Raw genomic sequence first — 21359 nt, forward strand, 5'->3', positions numbered from 1 at the left:
CAAAAGTGTAATGGCATATAAAAGTCAACTGCTCTACAGGCGGATAGCTTTGCGTCAATTCATAATTTTATTGTATACCTAACAGACGCAGGAGCTGGATTTTTACTGTTTGCTGGAGGAAATACTTGTCAGTAAGTATCCTGGATAATTTAATGTTCTGGCACAATGTTAACACTTCACACTAGGAATCTCGGCTTCTCTAACTATATTAAATAACTATGTTAATGCAGTATTTGAAGGTGCTTCCTGGCACAGTCTTTACCTTATGCCAGGAATGGGGAACTGGTGAACCCCCAAATGTTATCGGATTGCAATGTCTACTGTTCCTGACAACTGGCCTTGCTTCCTGGAGTTGATGGGAGTTGAGAGTCCAGAAAACATCTAGAGGCCACAGGTTCTGCATCTCTACCATGTGCTATTGACAATACTGATAAGAAAAAACAACACCTTTCCGAAACAACACAAAAAAATGCCCATGGCCATGCTTTCTTTCCATTACCATCGGCGGTGGCATATGTACCGACAAACATTTCTACCACAGTCTTACTGCACTTCCTGCTTATGCGTCCCAGAGCTATTATGAAAGTGTCTAGACATGTCCAAATATGTAGAATCCAGTCTCTTTTCTGTGATTCTAGGGAAACTGCTTAGCACTTTATGGTATAATCTAGGAAGCCAGATGCGGGCAGGAATCCCTCACAGGGAAACCACCGTTGACGTTGCCACAATAAAACAAAAAAGGCTCCTTAAGCAAGCACCGCGAATGAATGGATTTTACGTCACCAGTATAAAAGCCGGTCATCTGCCACAATTAAAGATGTAGTTACACCCCACAAGCTGCATAACATGGAAATGTACTTTTATTCCCAGGGATGTGTGATCTACACTGCTTTAAAATTCTGGCTGGCTCAACAGGACATCCTTTGCTGAAGTTGGCTTGGGCTGACAAAGCAGGATGTCAAAGTAAGAATTATGCATTGCACATGCCGCTATAGAATCACAGAACTGTAGGGTTGGAAGGGACAGGGGTCGAGGTTGTTTTTGGGAGAGCACAGTTCCAAACCTTGCTCTTCTCTTTCCTAAAATCTGTTTCTAGTCTCATGGAGAAATAAAAGAATTACAAAATTTCACTCCTCCCACCGGCCCGAACCCATCACTCCACTCCATTTAGATGAACCAGGAACATCAGGTATGAAATAACATCAAGTTTTGGAAACCAGTTGTGCTAAGAGGTTAGCTTCACATGCCACCATTTGCTTTATTCACAAGCGTGTAATATTGGGGTGGGCAGGTCCTTGTGCATTCCTAAATAGAAACGCCAGGTCAACAATCACTCTTAAAGTACATGCATGATTTCTTGGCTGCCAGCAAGTCTTCCCTATCGGTAGGAAAAGATGACATCATTGCCCGATAATAAATGTTGGAAATGTAATGAGATTGAAGGTACATTATTTCACCTTTGGTGGACATGCCCAAGGATTAAGACATTCTGGGAGATGATTTATAACGAAATGAAAAATGTATTCAAATATACCTTCCTGAAGAAACCAGAGGCCTTTCTCCTGGGCATGGTCGGCCAATTGGTGCCAAAGAAGGATAGAACATTTTTCATGTATGCAACAACAGCAGCAAGAATACTCATCGCGAAGTATTGGAAGACACAAGATTTACCCACCCGGGAAGAATGGCAGATGAAGTTGATGGACTATATGGAACTGGCGGAAATGACTGGCAGAATCCGAGATCAGGGAGAAGAGTCGGTGGAAGAAGACTGGCAAAAGTTTAAAGATTATTTACGGAAATACTGTAAAATTAATGAATGCTAGAAAAATGTTGGAATGAAGTTATATGGCTTTAGTAGAAATGTTATAAGGAATTAAGTATAAATAGATTAATAGAGTATTAAAGGAAAAAATAAGGTTAGAATGTGTTAAGATAATTATAGGATTGAAAACAGAGGAAGATGGAAAGGAATTGCTGAAACAATTAACAGAAGTGGAATACAAAAAGGGAGGTGTGAGGAGGTCGCGGAAATAAGTGAATGAAAGATAAGATACTGAAATTATTTGATGTGTTTTAAATTGTTTTTGTTTTGTTTTGTTAGTTTAATGTGTTAGTGTTATGTAGTGTTTTTGTATTGTATTGTATTGTTTTTCTTTTTTGTAGTGTTTAAATTGTTGGAAAAGTAATAAATATTATTTTTTTAAAAAAGGAAAAGATGACATCGTGTCTGCTTACATTTTCTCCTTCTCAAAGGCTTTTCCTCCCAGGAACACAAAGCTGCCTAAATGTGGAGGTCCCATGACATTGTAAATGCCCACTCTTCCGCAGGAAGGCCTTATCTCCAAGAGCAATGCCATGCGTGGCTAAGGAGGGACAGGATGCCAAACAGAAACTGATATAGACGACTTTGCAAGGAAGAAGAACAGAGAGTGACTGTCGATAATTTCCTGGAGTGAAAAGACTTCCAGCCACGATGAGACACGATGGGGTCCCTCATCCCGAAGCACCAAGTGGTGACTTGCATGTGTGAATGTGACATCAGAAAGCAAATGACACAGAATAAACACTCATATCATCTCACCAGCATCTGACACGCTCAGCGAATTTCAGTGGGCTCAGTTCATGAAGGAAGAAAAGTCAAGAGATTGCTGTGCATTTGTGACCTACAGATTTTGCACATTATATATGACTTGGTAGAGAATGCAGCTGTGCAGCTGACACAGTCACCTGCTTCTCACACAACATCCAAAAGGGAATTCTTGCCTCTCTCCCGTAGTAAAATGTGTGGACTGGGCACCAGATGTGACTACTGGGCATGTATCTCACTGTGAGCAAGTGGGACTTCGGTACATCGAACTCCGTTAAGATTTAATGCAGAATGATTTCTGCTTATAGTACAGTAAAGCGCGTAGAAGTTTGCGTAGAAGTAAAGCGTGTAGAAGTTATCTGCATTCCAAAAGTGAGAGGGCTTCAACCTTTTAAAGGACTGTGAATGTTAGCATAAATTTATGGAACTCATTGCAACAGGATGTAGTATCAGCCATTTGTTTTAACTTTGCAAGGCAATTAGAAAAATGGATGGAGGCGGGGAAGCTGAGAAGCAAGTACAGAGGCATTGAGCCCACAGACAGTAGGGGGATGAATTATGAAATTTAGTCAGTCAGTCAGTCAGTCAGTCAGTCAGTTAGTTAGTTAGTTGCCAGGCTTCCTGGAAAGGAAGGTAAAGGTAAAGGTAAAGGGACCCCTGACCATTAGGTCCAGTCGTGGCCGACTCTGGGGTTGCGGCGCTCATCTCGCTTTATTGGCCGAGGGAGCCGGTGTACAGCTTCCGGGTCATGTGGCCAGCATGACTAAGCCGCTTTTGGCGAACCAGAGCAGCGCACAGAAACGCTGTTTACCTTCCCGCCGGAGCAGTACCTATTTATCTACTTTGAAGTGCTTTCGAACTGCTAGGTTGGCAGGAGCAGGGACCAAACAACGGGAGCTCATCCCGTCGCGGGGATTCGAACCGCCAACCTTCTGATCGGCAAGTCCTAGGCTCTGTGGTTTAACCCACAGCGCCACCCGAGTCCCTCGGAAAGGAAGGTACTGAAGTATAAAATACAAGCTTCCAAATGATTTCTGCTTCAGTCTGTGATGGGAGAAGCTGCACTGACAGCAACATCCTTTTTCTTTTTGAAATAAGGTTACTCCAAAAAAAAAAAAAAAAGTGATATGTGCACCTCCTTCCAAAACGTCTGGTGAACCCATTGCCCGTATCAAAAGAAATACAGCAAATTAGCAGACACAGTCATAAGTGACATCCAGTTTTGTGCAAGTGGACTTCCTTTTGCATAATGGGATTTAATAGCTTAATCAGTAGAGAATGAGACTCTTCATCTCAGGATCATGGGTACGAGCCCCATGTTGGACAAAAGATTCCTGGACTGCAGGGGGTTGGACTAGATTTCCCAAACTTGGGTTTCCAGCTGTTTTTGGACTACAATTCCCATCATCCCTGACCACTGGTCTTGATAGCTAGGGGTGATAGGAGTTGTAATCCAAAAACAGTTAGAGACCCAAGTTTGGGAACCAGGGACTAGATGAACCTCAGGGTCCCTTCCAACTCTTACGATTCTACAATTCCCTTTGCCTCTTCCCCCTGCGCTTAAACTCTGCTGCTGGGGACAATACAGTGGTACCTCTGGTTACGAACTTAGTTTGTTCCGGAGGTCCGTTCTTAAGCTGAAACCGTTCATAACCCAAGGCACGCTTTCGCTAATGGCACCTCCCGCTGCTGCTGTGCTGCCAGCATACGACTTCCGCTCGCATCCCGGGGCAAAGTTCGCAACCGGGAGCATCTACTTCTGGGTTAGCGGAACTCGTAACCCGCAGTGTTCGCAAGGAGGACGGTACGTAACACGAGGTTCCACTGTATTGCTATGCTAAGGTGTCATGCAAAGAGCTTAGGCAAGGAACAGCAACTCTACAATCACTACATCCAGCATGACAACATAAGGAGGACTACATATTTAGTTTATCTGCACATGGTTTATACTCTCACTGAAATAAAACCGGAAGGCACAATTTAAATACTAATTTAAATGGGGGTCTTTGTGGTTGGTGTGTGTGTTAAAAAAAATAATTCGTCAATAAGTCAGGTATGTTGACCCCAAGGTTTCCTGGAATGCCTCCATGAATATAAGAGTGACATCATGTCTGTTCACTTGTCTCCTGTTGATAAATTAGCCAAACCACATAGGTAAGAGGAGCTTTTTTCTGAATTAGGACAGCAGCAGTTTGATCATCCTATATGTTTGTTCAGTCGACTGCTTGAGTGACCAAATTCTATTTGTAGTCATTGTGACAATGAAAGCTATGTCGGTTTAGGTGACATCTGCGTCAGTGGATTCACTCCCCCCTTCCTGACTGGAACTTATATGGCCTGGGACAGAAACTAGCTCATAGGATATGAGGTCAGCACAATCCTCTGGAAATTTCTCCACAAATATGTGGACCTCCATGTTCAGTGAGATGTATGCTTCTGCATTCCAGTTCCTGGAAATGAGGGACCAGATATGAGGTAGCTAACCTTTTTTGAGCCAAGAGCCACATTGTCCCATAGACTATGTCTGTAAATTACCTTGAGACGTACATGTAAAAGCACTTTCCCAGCTTTGGGAAGGAGTGGGGGAGGGGTTCCCAGGACCCTGCCAGCACCCCGTGCTTCCTTCCTAAAGCCCAGCACCACACTTAGCCAGCTTTGGGAAAGGGCTGGTGTGTGTGTGTGTGTGTTCACTTTTGGTCTTGTTCCCAACACAGCCTCCACGAGGCAGTGTGTGGCCCACAAGTTCCCTGTTGAAGTACCCTTGCAACCCACTTGGCATGAAAAGTTGGACCACTCTGTACCACATGGATCTCCATTGATCATCATCCCAGGCTGTACTGATGTGGAAGCAGGAGACTAGTTCTCTGCCAGTTTTGACGCAGTTAAGTTATCCCACAAAATATGAATGGATGTATTTCTCAATCTTGAAAGAGCTTTATTGGTTCCCACTTTATTTTCAGGCACAATTCGCGATGCTGGCTCTTACCTTTAACATACTAAATGGCATTGGTAAAAGGTAAAGGTAAAGGACCCCTGGACAGTTAAGTCCAGTCAAAGGCAACTATGGGGTTGTGGCACTCATCTCGTTTTTCAGACCGAGGGAGCCATCGTTGTCCGCAGACAGCTTTCCAGGTTACGTGGCCAGCATGACGAAACCGCTTCTGGCACAACAGAAGCCAGAGCGCACGCAAATGCCATTTACCTTTCCGCCACAGTGGTATCTACTGGATCTACTTGCACCGGTGTACTTCCGAACTGCTAGGTTGGCAGGAGCTGGGACAGAGCAACGGGAGCTCACCCCATCTCATGGATTTAAACCGCCAACCTTCTGATTGGCAAGCCCAAGAGGCTCAGTGGTTTAGACCACAGTGCCACCTGCTCCCAATAAAATGGCACTGGACCAAGGACTTGATCACCAATTAATACTGGCAGTTGAGGCCCTTCTCTGAGTTCTCCCACGTCGCAAGTTAGGCAGGTGTTACCAGAAAGAGTACCTAGTTTTTAAACTCCTTTCCTAGAGAAGTTCACCTGGAGCCTTTCACTGGGCACCAAACCGAAACCATCCTAGTTTACTGAATTTATAGTTGACAGCATAGCTTTTAAGGCATTTTTTCCTATTGCTCTATTTTTTAGTTGCTGTTTTTAGTACAGTTATGTATTGCTTTTATAATCTATCCAGTGGATTCTATGAATACGAAGAAAGGATAAAGGGGGGGGAGGGGGAACGTCTATATAAATAACATTGACACAAGTAATAATTTTATTAGAGCTAGAATTATTCTCAGACTTTCAGCTTTGACTAACTTGCACATTCTTCGGATTGCAATATTAAATCTAAAATTCACGCAGACCTCTTTCCGCACAAGGGGTGCTCATTAATTCTTTGCTCTGGCTATGTGGCTTTTATTTTGCGAGCAGGCGGTCACCTAAGTTACATGGTGATATTTTGCTCTTTGAATGGATGACTGAAGCTTACCTAGCGTGCTGGATCTTTTGTTCTTTTTCACCCCATCTCTCCTATTGTTTGCCATGGCCTTGTTGTTCCGTCATGTGTAAAATTAGATTCTAAGCTCCTTGGAGAAAGGACAGCACCTTTCTCGCTTTGTTCTCTAAATGCCTAACACGCTTTTGGGTCATATAGAAGTGGGGAAAATATTAATGTAAGCATTATATGAACTTCAGGAGATGAAGAAAACATTTAGATATAGCACATTGCAGGAACCTTTAAGGAAAAATACTAGAAAAGGAGTACTGGAGCTGGCAACTAGCTCACATATTCAACAGCAAAGGACGAAATAATCTGGCATCCTGACTGCAAGCAAAATCTGTTAACAGGTTTGCAGCAGTTATGTGCAAAATGTAGAGAAGAAAAGTATGCTTCCACTTCCATTTTCCAAGCCCCAACAGTGACTTTTTGAAAAGTCAAATTAAAATTCAGTGTGCACTCTCCTGGCGTTTTACCTTTGTTCAAATCACTCGCAATCATGCATATTTTCTCCAACATCAGACTGCATCATGGAATTTGTAGTTTTGCAACGCATCTGATGACACAATGGCACTTTCCTACCCTCTCCTTCTCGCTGCACCTCCCGTGCCCTCTTAAAGAGCCATTTCTAAGGATTTGGGAGACCCTCTGGAACAATGTGGCCCAGGTAGCGGCTCTGGGAGGAGGCAATGAGTGGAAACTGGGATGTTGCCTTGCATTAACAAGTTCAGATCCAAGCCACTGAGTCATTCTTGAGCAAACATGATTGACTTTGGTATAAAACAGGACAGAGGGATTTGGTGAGATTGTAGGAGATAGTTTGGTGCAAAAGGGTTCAATGATCATGAGAAGGCAACTATCACAAGAACACCTTCTGTCACAGGTAAAAGCATAACAGAAACATGCATTACAGGAACACGTGGCCAGCTGCACACTTGCTGCTATACAGGGGCACAACCTTGGGGCTCAGCTATGTTCCCCTCCCAAAAAATATTTGGGGGGCACAGGTCCTCCAATACCTCGAATGATGGGGGGGGGGAGAGGAGGCCAAGTGTGGAGCCAAGCATGGCACGGCTTCCGTGGCCAGCTCCTCCTCCTCCTCCTGATGTGAAGGAGGCCCCAGATGTTCCTGAAGCTGCCACATGATGTCGCGTACATGACGTCACTCTGACATGCGTGACATCATGCATATGCACCATATGTGCTCTGCCGGCCCCCCAATCTTCAGCACCTCCTCTGCTGCTATACATGTTGCAGTCTTTACTGATTGCTACCAAGCCATGAAGAGGACAGCCAGTTTGTTTCCTGGCCTCTGCAGCCTAGTGGGCATAACAAAAGTTCAACACAAAGTTACGCATACTGCAAGCTCGCTGAACTGATCTGTGATCTGATCGATATTTACTGTTTGCTATTTGTTTTAGAATTGGTTCATTGTTTATTGTGTTCATGATTATAGTCCTCAACATATGCTGTGATATTGTTTCCACTGCGGGATTCATTTTAACAAAGAGGGAGCTAAAAGTACCCTAGATAAAATAAGGCATAATAATAAAGGGAAAGGACCACACATTCCATATGCTGCTTCCTTCTGCAAATAACCATGCAAAACAATTACGTCATTAACACCATGCATGGACTCAGCCCTTATTTGCCTCTACATCCTTGGCTGCTGCTCACAAATGCACTAGATTATCTCTCCACACACACCAGCCATCATCAGCCCTGACATATCTTTCTGCATATAGAAGCTTTGCCTGTGGCAAGTATGGGGGAGATGAAAGCATGAATCACCCTTTTGCTTTTCATGTTCCCAATGTCTTTAATGAAAGGGGAGCTTGAACATCTGCCACAGACAGATCACACATCTTTTTAGAGGGAAGAAGCCTGAATTCCTCCTTTGCACATCAACCTGAAGTGCAGAAGACTAAGAGTGCTCCTGCTTCCTTTCAAACCCTCTGCATAATGCACAAAGCCACATCCCAAGGTAACATGTTACTTGCACATTGGAGCTAAATTGAAACTAGATCATACTGAGGCTGTAACTAAAATTTAGCAGTTATAGCAGAACTCATTTTGTGTTTCCTTTGCATTTATTTGGTCTCTTGATTTCGTCTCAGCCGGTTCTGGTGATTTGAGTCTTGCACGCTTGTTTCCAACTGACGGGGATATCCAAATTATTAGAAAAGTTCCCAAGGACCTAGAGCTCTGAAACTTGGCACATATGTAATCCAAAGCTAAAAACACTATTCCGTCAAAACAGAGGGCTCAAAAGTTCACCCCAAATGGTTAAGGAACTTCTTGACAACAGAGAAGCTGAATATTTGGCACTCGGGTTGCCCAAAACATGCAGATTACTCAAAAAGTCCAAAAGGGAGACAACTGCAAGGGTCTTCCTAGAAATGAGGGATAAAACTGTTCTCCCCAAACAGCTAAGACGCTTCTAGGCACTCAAAAAAGTTGAAACTTGGTGTGTATATTCTTAGTAGCAGCTAGGAACAGAATGCTACTTTCATTAATGAGTAAATGTGTATAAGAACAGGGTAGGTGTTTCAATTAAGATTGTCATGCTATGCAGCAAAAAAATGCTCATATCAAATATAATTGCATCATCATCGCCCAGCTATTCTCCTTCTATCTGATTTCAGAAGAGTTTCAGAACACAGAAACACACATCAGACAGAAATTGCCATGCCAGAACTTATGATAAGGAAGTCAATAACCTTTCAAAAAGCTGAGTAGTCTCACCTTCTTGTTTAGCTTGCAATTCTCCCTCCAATGTCCCTCGTTGTCCAGTCATTTTACGGGTTATTAAAAGTTCACAGGTCAGTCACAATAGCCTTCTCCTGTTCAGATGAAAAACAGCATAAAGATTTCATGAGGGGGTTTTTTCACCGCCACACATAAATGTTTTCACCACCACATGAAAATGTTTTGTCCGTTCTGGCTCTTAGAAAACTGTGTTTATTTTTATTTGGATTCCACATTATTGGAAAAAAGTTGCACGATTTAGTACATATTTTCTTCACATCCAATATATGGTTCAGGGCTGATTAGGGCTTGGCTTAGCCTCTGAAGTGGTTTGAAATGCCAGCACCATCCGCACTGGTTACAATAAAAAGTGAGCATTGTTGAGCATGTACCAAGGACCTTTTCCTCACCACTAAGTAACCACAACCACATTAGGGGATGGGGCTTCTTCTAGGAAAAGCAACATAGCTTTTCCTGCTCAAGCCCCTGCACCTCTTCGATTTGAAACGAAACATTTTTCAACATCCACCTTCAGTCCTGAACCCCCAATTCTGAATAACGCCAGGGTAACTGCTAGATTTCCACACACACCCTCTTTAATTCTCTGAAGAAAAATAAGCAAATGAGACAGAAAGTTCCAGAAGGCTCTGTAGGTAAGATGAACCATCAGATCTGCAAAGATACAGCAGAAGAAGAAAGGAGAGGCACAGGAATGAAAGAACATCTTTATTCCCAGGGACTGAAAAAGCACCCAGAACCTGTTCTTAGCAGGCCTTGTTTATACAGATGTAGCACAAGGAATGTAGACTTGTCTATTTGTTCCTGAAGAATACTGCGTTAACTTTGTGCAAACCAAGGAAGCAAAAACCTGAAACCACTTGAACATTAAACACTGAGGTCATACTTCAGTTCCGCTGTCTTCTCTATGCATTTCCATGTTTAGCTGGCCCCCTCCCCAGCTTTTCACCTCCCTTGTGAGTCACAGAACCAAGACATTTACTACTGAAGGGATGATTTAGGGCTGCAGGAACCAGTGGTCTGGCAAAGGCAGCAGGAGAGGCCCATTCAAAGGTAAGCACAAACATTAAATGCAGAAAAGTGTAGGGCTGAGGGAAGAAACCCAAAGTCGAGAAAAGGAGAAGAATGAAAGACATAGGAAGGAGAAACTCGAATCTGGAAACGTTAAAGAACACCACAAAAGGTGTTTCCATTGAGCAAAAGCTTTCCTAAGAGAACATTTAGACACTAGCCTTTGGACATGTCTGCCATCCATCTTCATTCTCAATATATATTTTCAGGGCATTCATGCAATAGATGCTCCTTGGTTGAGTTACTGTCCCTAAATGAACACGAGAAACTCAGATGACCCAGTAGCGCACAATAGGGTCAAGTTCTGCTCTCTCCTATTGTAGCCTGTACTAGAAGTTCAAGCTTCAATTCCTGGCATGTCAAGGAAGGGGCAACTTTATCTGATAGTTTCTGAAGTCCACATGCCATAATGCTGTGTTTATGCTGTGGTCAGCTCCTGCTGCTGATGTTGTCATGTCTTTGCAAGCTACTCCAGGAAGTCAGTGCAGCACAGCAGAAACCCACAGCACACAACACTGCCTCATGAGCCCTGGCTGACCAAGAAGACCGGCTGGAATTCTGGTTTCCACCTCCAGCCAAAGCATCATAAAGCTGGCATGCAACTGGTGCTAGCAAGCCAAACATTAGGATTTCCTTCCATGACGAGAATTGTGAATTATTATTTGGGGAAGAGGGGTTTGTGTGGAGGGGCAAAGTCACCTTCATGCTATAGGCGCAAAGATGTTCTGTGTTGAACTTCTGAAATCTATTTAAAGTCTGTTCCCAAGAAGAGTGCAGTTAATCTGTGGACTTTCAAATGGTAGTAGATTGCAACTCCCATCACTGGTATGCTGACTGGGGCTGATGGGAGTCTAGCACAGGGTTTCCCAAACTTGTGTCTCCAGCTGTTTTTGGATTACAGTTCCCATCATCCCTGACCACTGGTCCTGCTAGCTAGGGATGATGGGAGCTGTAGTCCAAAAACAGCTGGAGGCCCAAGGGTGGCAAACTCTGGTCTGGCAGGATCTGGAGGGCCACAGGTTAGTCATCCCTATACTATGGGATGGAGGAGAAGAAGCAAAGAGGCAAGAAGTAACTGGGCTCATGGGAGATAAATGTAGGAATAGATGGGAGAAGGATTGAGGAAGAAGAAACGTTGATGGAGATCGCCCACTGCCTCAGGATAACAAGGCCCGGGATGTGGAAGAGAAGAAAAGCCACCCCTCCAACTGATTGGTTTCTACAATTGCAGATCCTGCCCCTCTCACAATTCAGTGAAGCAGTATTTGCTCCATTGATCAAGGAGAATATTGAAGGGCTGGTCTTGAATTCACCATGCATGGCCTGTGGCAGCACCTGTAGTTGCAGCTAAATCGCCTCAGGAACCACTGCTATAGAAGCCCTGGCATATGCTTACAATACACGAATGCAAGGCTTTTCCTTGGGCAGAAATGTTCAGATCAAAACAGAATGCAATTGATTGTGTTCAACATTGCCTCCTGTCTGGGAGGAATTGTACGGCTTTCATTTAGAAACAAACAGAATCATTCCAGTCTTCTTTTACACTCTTTCCCTCTGTAGGACAAACCCCCTTAATGACATAACGGCAATCAGCAATCTTGAAGGAAAATATATATACATATATGCTATCCTAATGTGTGTCTAGAGAGAAGCAGATTCATTCTCTAAGGTACAGACTGCAGAAAAGACTGCAACAGAAAAGCACCTGAGAAATGCTCACAGGGAAATCAGAATTCAAAAGTCATTCACGTAGCTGCGGGATTCAACTCCTTAAAATTCAGCTCAGGACTGTAAAATGGCACAAATTCGCCCCTGCTTTAGAGGCTCCCAATGGGACCATGTGAAGTGTGTGGGTTTGATATCACATTTACTGGGATAGAGCCAGGGGGCAAACCAAGAGGGGAAGAAATTATGAGCTCTCTTGGGGGAAGAAAATATGTGGGAATAGTTTTGGTAAGGTGAGCTTTATCAGTTTTATCTTGTCTTTCCTTTCGCTCTCATCCCATCCTGCTGCCATGTAAAGGATTCTCCTGGAAGTGTGCCCTTAGACCTGGAGCTCCCAGGAGTTCCTTTGGTGTAAGGGATGCTTGAATTATCATTGACTAGGGTGAAAACCAACCCTGCCAGGTAATATGGCCATCAAACCTGTAGCTCCGCAAGCTGAGCCGGGGGAAACTCAGGCTGTTATCTTGACATCCTTGGGATTCACAAAAACAGGAGCCAAACAGTCCCATTCATTGTCTTTTGAGCTGCAAGCCCACACACTTTATCCAGTCGCCTGGAGCCAAGCATCCAGATTCAGAGCCAAGTTTACGCCAAGAAGCCATAGCAGCGAAAATGCAATGCTTCATTAAGGAGGTTATAAACCCAGGACCAAGAAAGGGCAATTGAAAAAGGGCCAGCAGTGTAGAGTTAATTTTGGGAAGTCAGGTACAGAATAGAAAATAACAGACCTAGATTGCTCCCACCCTAATACTAACTAATCATTAAGATTAGCTACTGAACCGACAAGCTGTATCCAGGCACATGTGGGTTTTGCAACTGGGGGGCCTTCAAACCAAAGCCAGATACTATCTTTTATTACAAAAAGGCCAATCAGGACCTAGGGACATATTTTCACAGCACTAGAGGGTCTATACCTTGGTGCACCATGCAGTCATTTCTGCAGTTACAGTGACCTTGACACAGTGTTGCAGCAGATGCTCACAGGAGACAATATGAAACGAGTTAACAGCGCTACAATTCCAAGCACCCACAACAACCCACAGTTCCCAGGATACTCCGGGGAAAATGGATTGTGCAGACGTGGCAAAAGAGCATCGAAAGGAAACCTTGAGGGTAGAGCGCCAGGCTAGCAGATGTGGGCGAAAGGACCCATGTGCCACTGCGCATGTAGGACTGCACCAGCTTCCGGGAACGCAGCTTCCCAGTTCTTAAGCAAATGAATAGGATGTGCAGGTAAGAGTCTCAGGCCAGACTTCAGTAAAAGGCTTGGAAAGTGCTGCTCTATGGATTGAACAGAGCCAACAAATAGATTGTGCTGGCAACGAAATGATCTAAGAGAGGTGCACCAAAGTGCCACAGAGAAAATACTGGGGCCTACTCTCGGATTCTCTGCGGTTGTGTACGGCCCTGGAAACAGGCCTTAGCACCCTCCGTAATATTGCAAATCTTCCCCAGATGCACCTCTCAGGTTGGCCACCGCTTGACCACTGACCTTATCTATAGCGATGCTCCCATGCTCTTGGTCGCATGTGAAGCCAGTCTGGCAATTTTAGAAGCTATGCCTTTTAACTTAACCTTAAGAAAGGAAGTTAAACTACCACACTCCTAGCCACCCACCTCTGGCCAGTAAGGACTGCCAAATCCAGCCGAAGATGCCTGCATGGCTCATCTCTCCCTCTCCCCCCCCCACCCCAAGCATCTCCTGCCAAGGATGCCAACTTGAATAAATATTCGGGGGGGGGGGGCTCAGGTAATCCATCCTCCACATTAATTGATCACTCACACACACACACACACACACAGCCTACTATTAACTTTGCCCCACCCTTCGAATATTTTATTGGGTGGGGTGAGTGCGGCAAAAGGCCCTAGTCCTCTAGGAGTTGGTTCCTATGTCCCCTGCAGGAAGGGCCCCGGGGTACCAAGTCCTTAACCCGGTTTGCTGTTGGCTTAGCAAAGCGAGGCAGAGCGCACGCGGGGAGGATCTTCGACGGCGCGGAAGGGAGGAAAAACCCCTCTCTAGGAAAGGCTCGGGACACGTGCCCAGAGATTCCCGAGTGATCCGGATCTCTGGAACGCTGCAGGGTCAGCGACCCCAAATGAGCTCGCCTTGCTAAAAGGAGAGCCGGACGCGCCTTACGCCTACCCTTTTAGCTACATCGTCGTCGTCCTCCTCCTGCGGGGTGGGGGGTGGCTAGCGGATGACGACACTCCTCAAGACTTTCACCAAATATGGATCGGGGTTGGAAACCTCGGGAGTTTGTTTAGCTCGCGCCGGAAATCACTTTGGCAATTATCTCCTCTCTCTCTCTCCATCCACCCCAAGCCCCCTCTGCTACGTCGGTTTCCCAAAGCAAAGGCCCGGCAGCAAGGGAAGGGATCCGATCCCACCACCCCGGCTGCAGAGGGCAAAGAGAGAGAGGGGTGGGGTGGGGGAAACCCCACTCTCCCGAACAGTGACGAGGCAGCTTCCCTGGCTGCCCCACTCAGCACTTTCTGCCTGACATCCGACGAGGAGCAAATGGGAGGCGGCGCCACTACACACCTCGGCTCCTCTCCGACCCCCACGCACCCCTCCCATCGGTTACGACAGGCGTGGGGTTTTTTTTTGGGGGGGGGGGCCACGAGCTACTGAAACAAGTTTTCTCCCTTTCCGGTGAACAGTCACTGGGGAACGCAATCGTCGTTAACCCTGGACTCAATTCCTTTTTAGACAGATGGTTACCTCATATTGTCTTCTGATGGGGTGGGGATAGAGGGATGGAGAATTCCCTCCTGAAGGATGCACAAAAAGACAGGTCTTTTATACGACCCCAACCCTGTGTTTATTCCTCCTCCTTTTTTTGAGGGGGGGGGGGGAGGTGTCTAGAGCTAGTCAGAAAATACTCCCATATTTGAAAGAGCCGGAAGGGACGATGAGGACCACCGAGAGTCCAACCCCCCTGCAATGTGGGGCTCGAACCCACAGCCTTGAGATTAAGGGCCTCATGCTGTACCAACTGAGCTACATGTGTAGTCCTTTAGTCGAAGGGGAGAGACAGGGAAACCGTATATGTGCGTGGAAACTGCTTCTGCAAGCTGGTGCTTCAACCCGCCTCCCCCCCCCCCCCCAGGACACAGGGCTCCATTATATTGGTTCTACCTCCCTGGCTGCAGAGACACCCAACCCCTTTTCCCTTGGAAAAAAAACACCTAACAACAACAGCCACTCTGTCATTTCTGAAGTTCCCTGCAGGATTTAACAAAGCTGCTTATTATCCCTCGAACATTGCCCCCAACTTCTCACTTAGACTCACACTCGCACCCCCACCTCACCCCCTCCAATTAGGACCCAGGAGCAGCAACAACTTACCCTGGAAACACGCTCCCAGCCCCTCTGAAACGCCTCCCTGTGTGCGGACCCGGCGACGAGCCGTCTGGGTTTGCCCTGCTCCAAAGCAGCAGCGGGGCTGGCGAGGGGTCCGCTCCCCTCCCCGCCACGGGCCACCCTCTGTGCGTCGAATAGCGCATATAAGACACAACCCGTATGGCCATGGGAGGCGGCCAGGTCGATCACATTGCTTTCCCCCCCTTCGCATCGCCTCCAACAACCTCTCTCTCCCCCCCTACCCCCCGCCCCCCACTGCTACATGGTCTCTCTGCTTGGGAGCAGCACGTTTCTGTGGTTGGAAATCAGAGGGCGCGGACGGAATTGATAGTTGCTTTATTAAAAGTTAAGCGCAGCAACAACCCCCCCCTCTCCCCTCCCCAGGGGAATAAGATATCCAGCAAGGGATATTTCTTCTAAGTTATGTATTTGTCACTAACAGGCCAGCAAAGCCACGATGCAATTCCTCCTAAACCATAATAGGTAGATTGCGTGAAGGATTGGGGGGGGGGGGGGAAAGAGAGAGAGAAAAGGGGGGGGTGTAGAGAGGAGAAGAAAAACACCCCACCAAGAATTCCGAAGAATTTCCTGCCCTGGGAACAAAAGTGAAGTCTATATTTAACAACATCTGAAGCTGTCAAGAATGCTTTGTGGTTGGGTAACAGTGCAGAAAAATGTGGAAAATGCGGACTACTGCTCGACCAAATATGGAAATATTGTTACGTCTGGTGTCTGAATCGCCATCTGGAAATACTTACGGCGATGAAGGAGGGTTGAAAGACGCCACAACAGAAGCTAGGAACACCTCTGTGTCGTCGTCGTGCCCTCCACGATAATAATAATAAAAAAAACCCAAATCCTAAAACCAGAGAAGATGCATTAGGAAAGAAACTTAACCGAAGAGGAAAATACTATAAGCAAACAAACAAACCCCCAAAACCCATAAACAACAGGCTTGCAAAGTAAGGCGTGTTCTGAAGGCCCGCCATCGCTTTTAAATGACTTATTATGGGAGCCCACGTTCACCAAAGTGTTTGCCTTTCCCGTAATTAAAGCGCCAATAGGGAACATTCGGATTTATTTATTTATTACGCATTTTGAACAGAACGCCGTAGGTGTATTGCAATATATGGTTTATCATCTGTATAGCTTTCAAAACATTCTCCACATTATAGTAAAAAAACAAAAAAACAAAAACATCATTTGAATACTGCTAAGCCGGGACGTGCAGGGTAGGCGTTGTTATATTCTAATTGCTTATCATTCCACGCTAGAGGGGAAGGTCACGGAGAGTTCATTGTTCCATAGGAACCACTTTCAATTTTGCTTTTATTGAAGCAGATTTCACACACACACACACTCACAGCCCCCTTCAAGACGGACCAAGAATCAAGAATCATAAAAAGGACCTTTAGAAAGGGTGTGTGTGTGTGTGTGTGTGTGTGTGTGTTTACTCTCAGCGTCCCGAAATTCTTGCAGCAACATCCCAAGTTTAAAGATTATCGGCTTAAAAGGTAGAGAGAGAGATAAGGAAAGCCGAACCTTTTCCCTGAAAAGCTGGAAACATTTGCAGCGTGGAGGTCTGGCTAGCTGCTTTTCGAGCCATCGAAATGTGCCAATTAAACCCAGAAAAGTTAATTAATAGCTGCAGGGCGAGGGAGCTGCTGGAGACGACGTTCTGCTTGATATGACCTCAAATAGCGGAAACGGAGCTTCCGAGATCAAGGTAACCGAAGGTAAAAATAATAATCCATAACCCAAAAACTTAAGGGCACAAGAGCACCCCCCCCGCTCCCTGGAACCGGTCCAAACAACGGGGAGTAATTTCTTTTGCCCATGCCCCATTCAAAAAAATAAAAATAAAAATTTAAAAGACGCAATCTGGGTCTTAGTTAAGGGATACACCTTTTCATCCCACTATTGGATCAAATCCGAATGTCTTAAGAAATTTGCATGCCTCTTCCCCCTCCCCCTCAACCCCCCCTCCTCTTTAATCTTCAATAGCATATAAACTATTTAGCAAACACACCGGGACAATATGTCTAACGCGCTTATTTCCTAGGCTGCAAATGGGGAAAGTTTCGGGGGGGGGGAGGGTGGCAAAGAGAAGAAATCTTTATAGCCAAGCAAAATATTTTCTACCCCCCACCCACCCCCCACCCCCAAAAAAGAGAGGCGTGCGTGTTGCGATATTACAATCTATAACTCCGCGATTGTTTAAAAGCGCTGGAAAGGGGAGGGGAGGGAGAACCTGTTTTCTTGCTTGTGAGACGGCGAGGGGGGAAAAAGTGCCGCTTAGACAGGGCGGAGCTTGGATGCAAACCGCGCCAAGGAAACATTCCTGAGATGCCTTACAATTCCTGGTGCTTTAGAATTCTGGAACGCTCAACGTCAGTGCAGCTGCAGCACGCGGCGCCTGCACACTATATAAGGCTGCTCCCTCTCGGAGCCTCCTCAGACGGCAAAGGGATCCCCGGGAAAGTGCGCGGCGCCACGAGCAGAGGGAGCCAAGAGAAAGCAGCCGGGTCCTCCTCTCCGCCTTCCCCGCAAGAGAAGCAAGGCGAGCCCCCGAGGCTTTCCAGGACTCGCGACTCGCTCTTGAAAACAAAACAAAAAAAGTCACCGCCACTTCGCTCAGACAAACACCGAGAAACCGTTTAGGTCCTACTTTTCCCCCCTCTCTCTCTCTGTTCAAGTTTGCTTCTGGCTGAAGAAGGGAGAAAAGAGACCAGAAATCCTTCGCCTTAAAAAAAGGGAACCGAAGATGAACTCTCAGAGAACCAGCTGTTTCGTCCTGGCTTTTGCACTCCTTCAGTTAGTAAACAGGGTAGGTGTGGACGTTTCTTTCTCATTTGCTGAGGATTCTTCTTTCTCTGGTCTGCTGTGGGCAGAAAGGTTTTTTTTTTTTTTTAATAAGATATAGTGTGGCTTTGGGGACGCATATACTTAAGTTGGGAGAAGGCAGAGGCAGCCGGCACGCCTGTTGTGAGGGAAGGGAGGAGAATGTATTCTTGCCAGTTCATAGAAATATAAGGAACTTGAGCTCTGAAGTGGCAATGATCAAAGGTGACGTGCCTGTGTTTTTGGTCTGCATTTATGGCAGGGAGGCCGACTGTTTCCTGCTTTGCTCAGTTGTACCTGTTTGTGTCTCACCAAACTTTTTATCCATCTCTCCTCCCCAGGTGCTTTCTTCTTCTTGCCCAGCTGCTTGCCAATGCCCCCTGGAGGTCCCCAGATGTGCCCCGGGAGTCGGTCTGGTCCTGGACGGCTGTGGATGTTGTAAAGTCTGTGCTAAACAGCTCAACGAGGACTGCAGCAAGACGCAGCCTTGCGATCACACCAAGGGACTGGAATGCAATTTCGGCGCCAGCTCCACAGCTCCGAAGGGGATCTGCAGAGGTAAAAAGCTTGTGGCTTTGGCTCCCTTTGAAGTGTGTATATATATAAATATATATATATATATTACCAACCAGTCCTTGTAGCGGTGAAGTTTAGTAATTTTCAGTCCATGTATGGTTATGCTTTGTTGTTGGTAGATTGGCAAAAGGGCATATGACTTCAACAGTCTGGAATGCAATTCACTATGTCTGGGCTGCACTAACAGCGCATAAGGAAAAGTGATTCCTGACTAACTTATTGTTCTAGCCTAGAGCTCTTGGGGATTGCAGGGAACTTTACCATAAATCGAATTTAACAGAGCAGAAAGAAAAGGGGGGGGGGGACACACACCCTGCTTCAGCAGACTGAGCCCCCATTTACAATTCTCTCCTCTTTCCTAATCTTTGCAGCACAATCAGAAGGGAGACCCTGTGAGTACAACTCCAAAATCTACCAGAACGGAGAAAGTTTCCAGCCCAACTGCAAGCACCAGTGCACATGCATCGATGGAGCGGTTGGCTGTATCCCGCTGTGCCCCCAAGAACTCTCCCTTCCTAACTTGGGCTGCCCTAACCCAAGGCTAGTGAAAGTCCCTGGCCAGTGCTGCGAGGAATGGGTCTGTGATGACTCCAAAGATAACCTGGATGACTTGCAAGGTTTCATGGACAAAGAGTTTGGTCAGGATGCTTCCGAAGGAGAGCTAACCAGGAACAATGAGCTCATAGCCATCGTGAAAGGAGGGCTGAAAATGTTACCCGGTGAGTTTTAAGATGACCAGGGTCATGTTGTTCTTCTGCCAGGGAGGGGGAGGGGGGATTACCACTGGAAATTCTTTCGTGTGGGGGATTATCTGTCTACAGTGTTTTGCTATGCATGTTGATGAGAAGAGAAACAAAGAGCTCGTAAGAATGAGAAATTTATACTGTTGTTTTCTCTCTCCCCCCTCCTTTTTTTTTAAAGTCTTTGAATCTGAGCCACGCACTCACTCCTTTGAGAACCCAAAGTGCATTGTGCAGACAACCTCGTGGTCCCAGTGCTCAAAGACCTGTGGGACGGGCGTCTCCACCCGAGTCACCAACGATAATCCCGACTGCAGACTAGTCAAAGAGACCAGGATATGTGAAGTGAGACCCTGCGGACAACCCAGCTACGACTCCTTAAAGGTAAAAACAACACAGCCCCCTTTACGGTCCCACAACAATTCCCAGGTCGTTTTTGGGTGGAGGGAGCCTTTTAGCTGGAATTGCAACCTAACTTACGCTGTTGATCTCTTCCTTCCAGAAGGGGAAGAAATGCACTAAGACCAAGAAGTCCCAAGAGCCAGTCAAGTTCACTTACGCAGGTTGCTCCAGCGTAAAGAAGTACCGGCCCAAGTACTGCGGCTCATGTGTGGACAGCAGATGCTGCACGCCTCAGCAGACCAGGACTGTCAAGATCCGTTTCCGCTGCGACGACGGAGAGACCTTCACTAAGAACGTCATGATGATCCAGTCTTGCAGATGCAACTACAACTGCCCCCATGCAAACGAGGCCTATCCTAATTACCGGCTATTCAATGACATCCACAAATTTAGGGACTAGGTTGTGATTTGTGCAGGCTTCAGCAGAAGGCTTGCTCCAATTTTATTTTTTATTTTTTTTGAAGTAACAGTGGAGAAATGAACTCTTACGGAAGTGGTGCGTTTGTCCATTGGAGGGCAACACTGAGACACATAAAAAATGCACTGTGCAACTGGATACTAATGCAACAGTTTGAGCATACTTAAAGCTTCATAGTACTGGAGCAATCTTATTGCTTCATTTTGGAGCACTTTCATGATGACCGATTTCTGTTTGTAACTGATCTGTTTATACTTTGTCCGTCTGTTCTGGTTACGAAAACCTTCATTTTCTTACTGTTCAACATAATATCATGCTTTAGTTGTTGTTCCAAACTCTTGTTCGAGGTTACATTCCTTCCTAAGGTGGGCACTTTTGGAGTCCTCGCCTATGGCAGCTATAGGCACCAGCTATATATTTCATACCCACAAACAGAAATCGGTTCTTTTTAAAGCTGAATATTTTATTTATCAAAATGTAGCTTTTTTGTTTTTTGGAGGAAAAAAAATCCCTAATACTGGAATAAGTTGTAAATGATTTAATTTTATATTCAATGAATTAAGAGAATTTATTTATGAAATTAATCATTTAATAAAGAAATATTTACCTAATTTCATTTTTAATATGGTGTGTTGATTTAGAGAAGCAGGAGATGCTATGGAATTTTAGATGGCTATGGGAAGCAATTTCTAAGAAAGGTTAGTCTCACTAAACTTATTAGCACTAGAGGGCTTCCTTTCAACTAAACATGTTCAGCATTGGCTTTTGAGGCTGCAGTCTTATACACACGTATTACCTGGGAGTAAGTTCCATTGAACTCAGTGCGGTTTATAAATAGACATGTATAGCATTGCATTGTTAGACTTACTTTAGTTCTG

The 21359-nt window shown here is 45.6% G+C and overlaps 2 protein-coding genes across 5 annotated transcripts in view; one reads left to right on the forward strand and one right to left on the reverse strand.

Moving 5' to 3' along the window:
- Positions 1–16346, reverse strand: part of DDAH1 (dimethylarginine dimethylaminohydrolase 1) — a 126559-nt gene extending 110213 nt beyond the window's left edge. For 3 of the 4 annotated variants that reach the window (XM_079981708.1, XM_079981707.1, XM_079981705.1), the window contains exons 1-2: positions 15490–15634; positions 9321–9418 (exon numbers count right to left, since the gene is read on the reverse strand). The gene's annotated coding sequence lies outside the window, so the exon portion shown is untranslated. Of the gene's footprint in view, positions 1–9320; positions 9419–15489; positions 15635–16262 lie in introns of those variants that run through there. The other variant, XM_079981706.1, reaches the window with a different exon arrangement.
- Positions 16347–17938: 1592 nt separating this feature from the next.
- Positions 17939–21092, forward strand: CCN1 (cellular communication network factor 1). The gene is made up of 5 exons (XM_079981954.1): positions 17939–18331; positions 18687–18903; positions 19293–19640; positions 19843–20045; positions 20164–21092. Exons 1-5 carry the CDS (start codon positions 18269–18271, stop codon positions 20461–20463), a joined length of 1131 nt encoding a protein of 376 aa, XP_079838080.1. The 5' UTR covers positions 17939–18268; the 3' UTR covers positions 20464–21092.
- The last annotated feature ends 267 nt before the right edge of the window (positions 21093–21359 follow it).

The sequence above is a fragment of the Podarcis cretensis genome (genome assembly GCF_951804945.1).
Source record: "Podarcis cretensis genome assembly, chromosome: 6".
Lineage (NCBI taxonomy): Eukaryota > Metazoa > Chordata > Lepidosauria > Squamata > Lacertidae > Podarcis > Podarcis cretensis.

What these genes read in the sequence shown, in the direction of transcription:
- CCN1 (XM_079981954.1), top strand. Translation starts at nt 18,269, where the DNA reads ATGAACTCTCAGAGAACCAGCTGTTTCGTCCTGGCTTTTGCACTCCTT. An exon ending in AGGGCTGAAAATGTTACCCG is followed by an intron (nt 19,641 to 19,842) that starts GTGAGTTTTAAG and finishes TTTTTTTTAAAG; the next exon opens with TCTTTGAATCTGAGCCACGC. An exon ending in CCAGCTACGACTCCTTAAAG is followed by an intron (nt 20,046 to 20,163) that starts GTAAAAACAACA and finishes TCTTCCTTCCAG; the next exon opens with AAGGGGAAGAAATGCACTAA.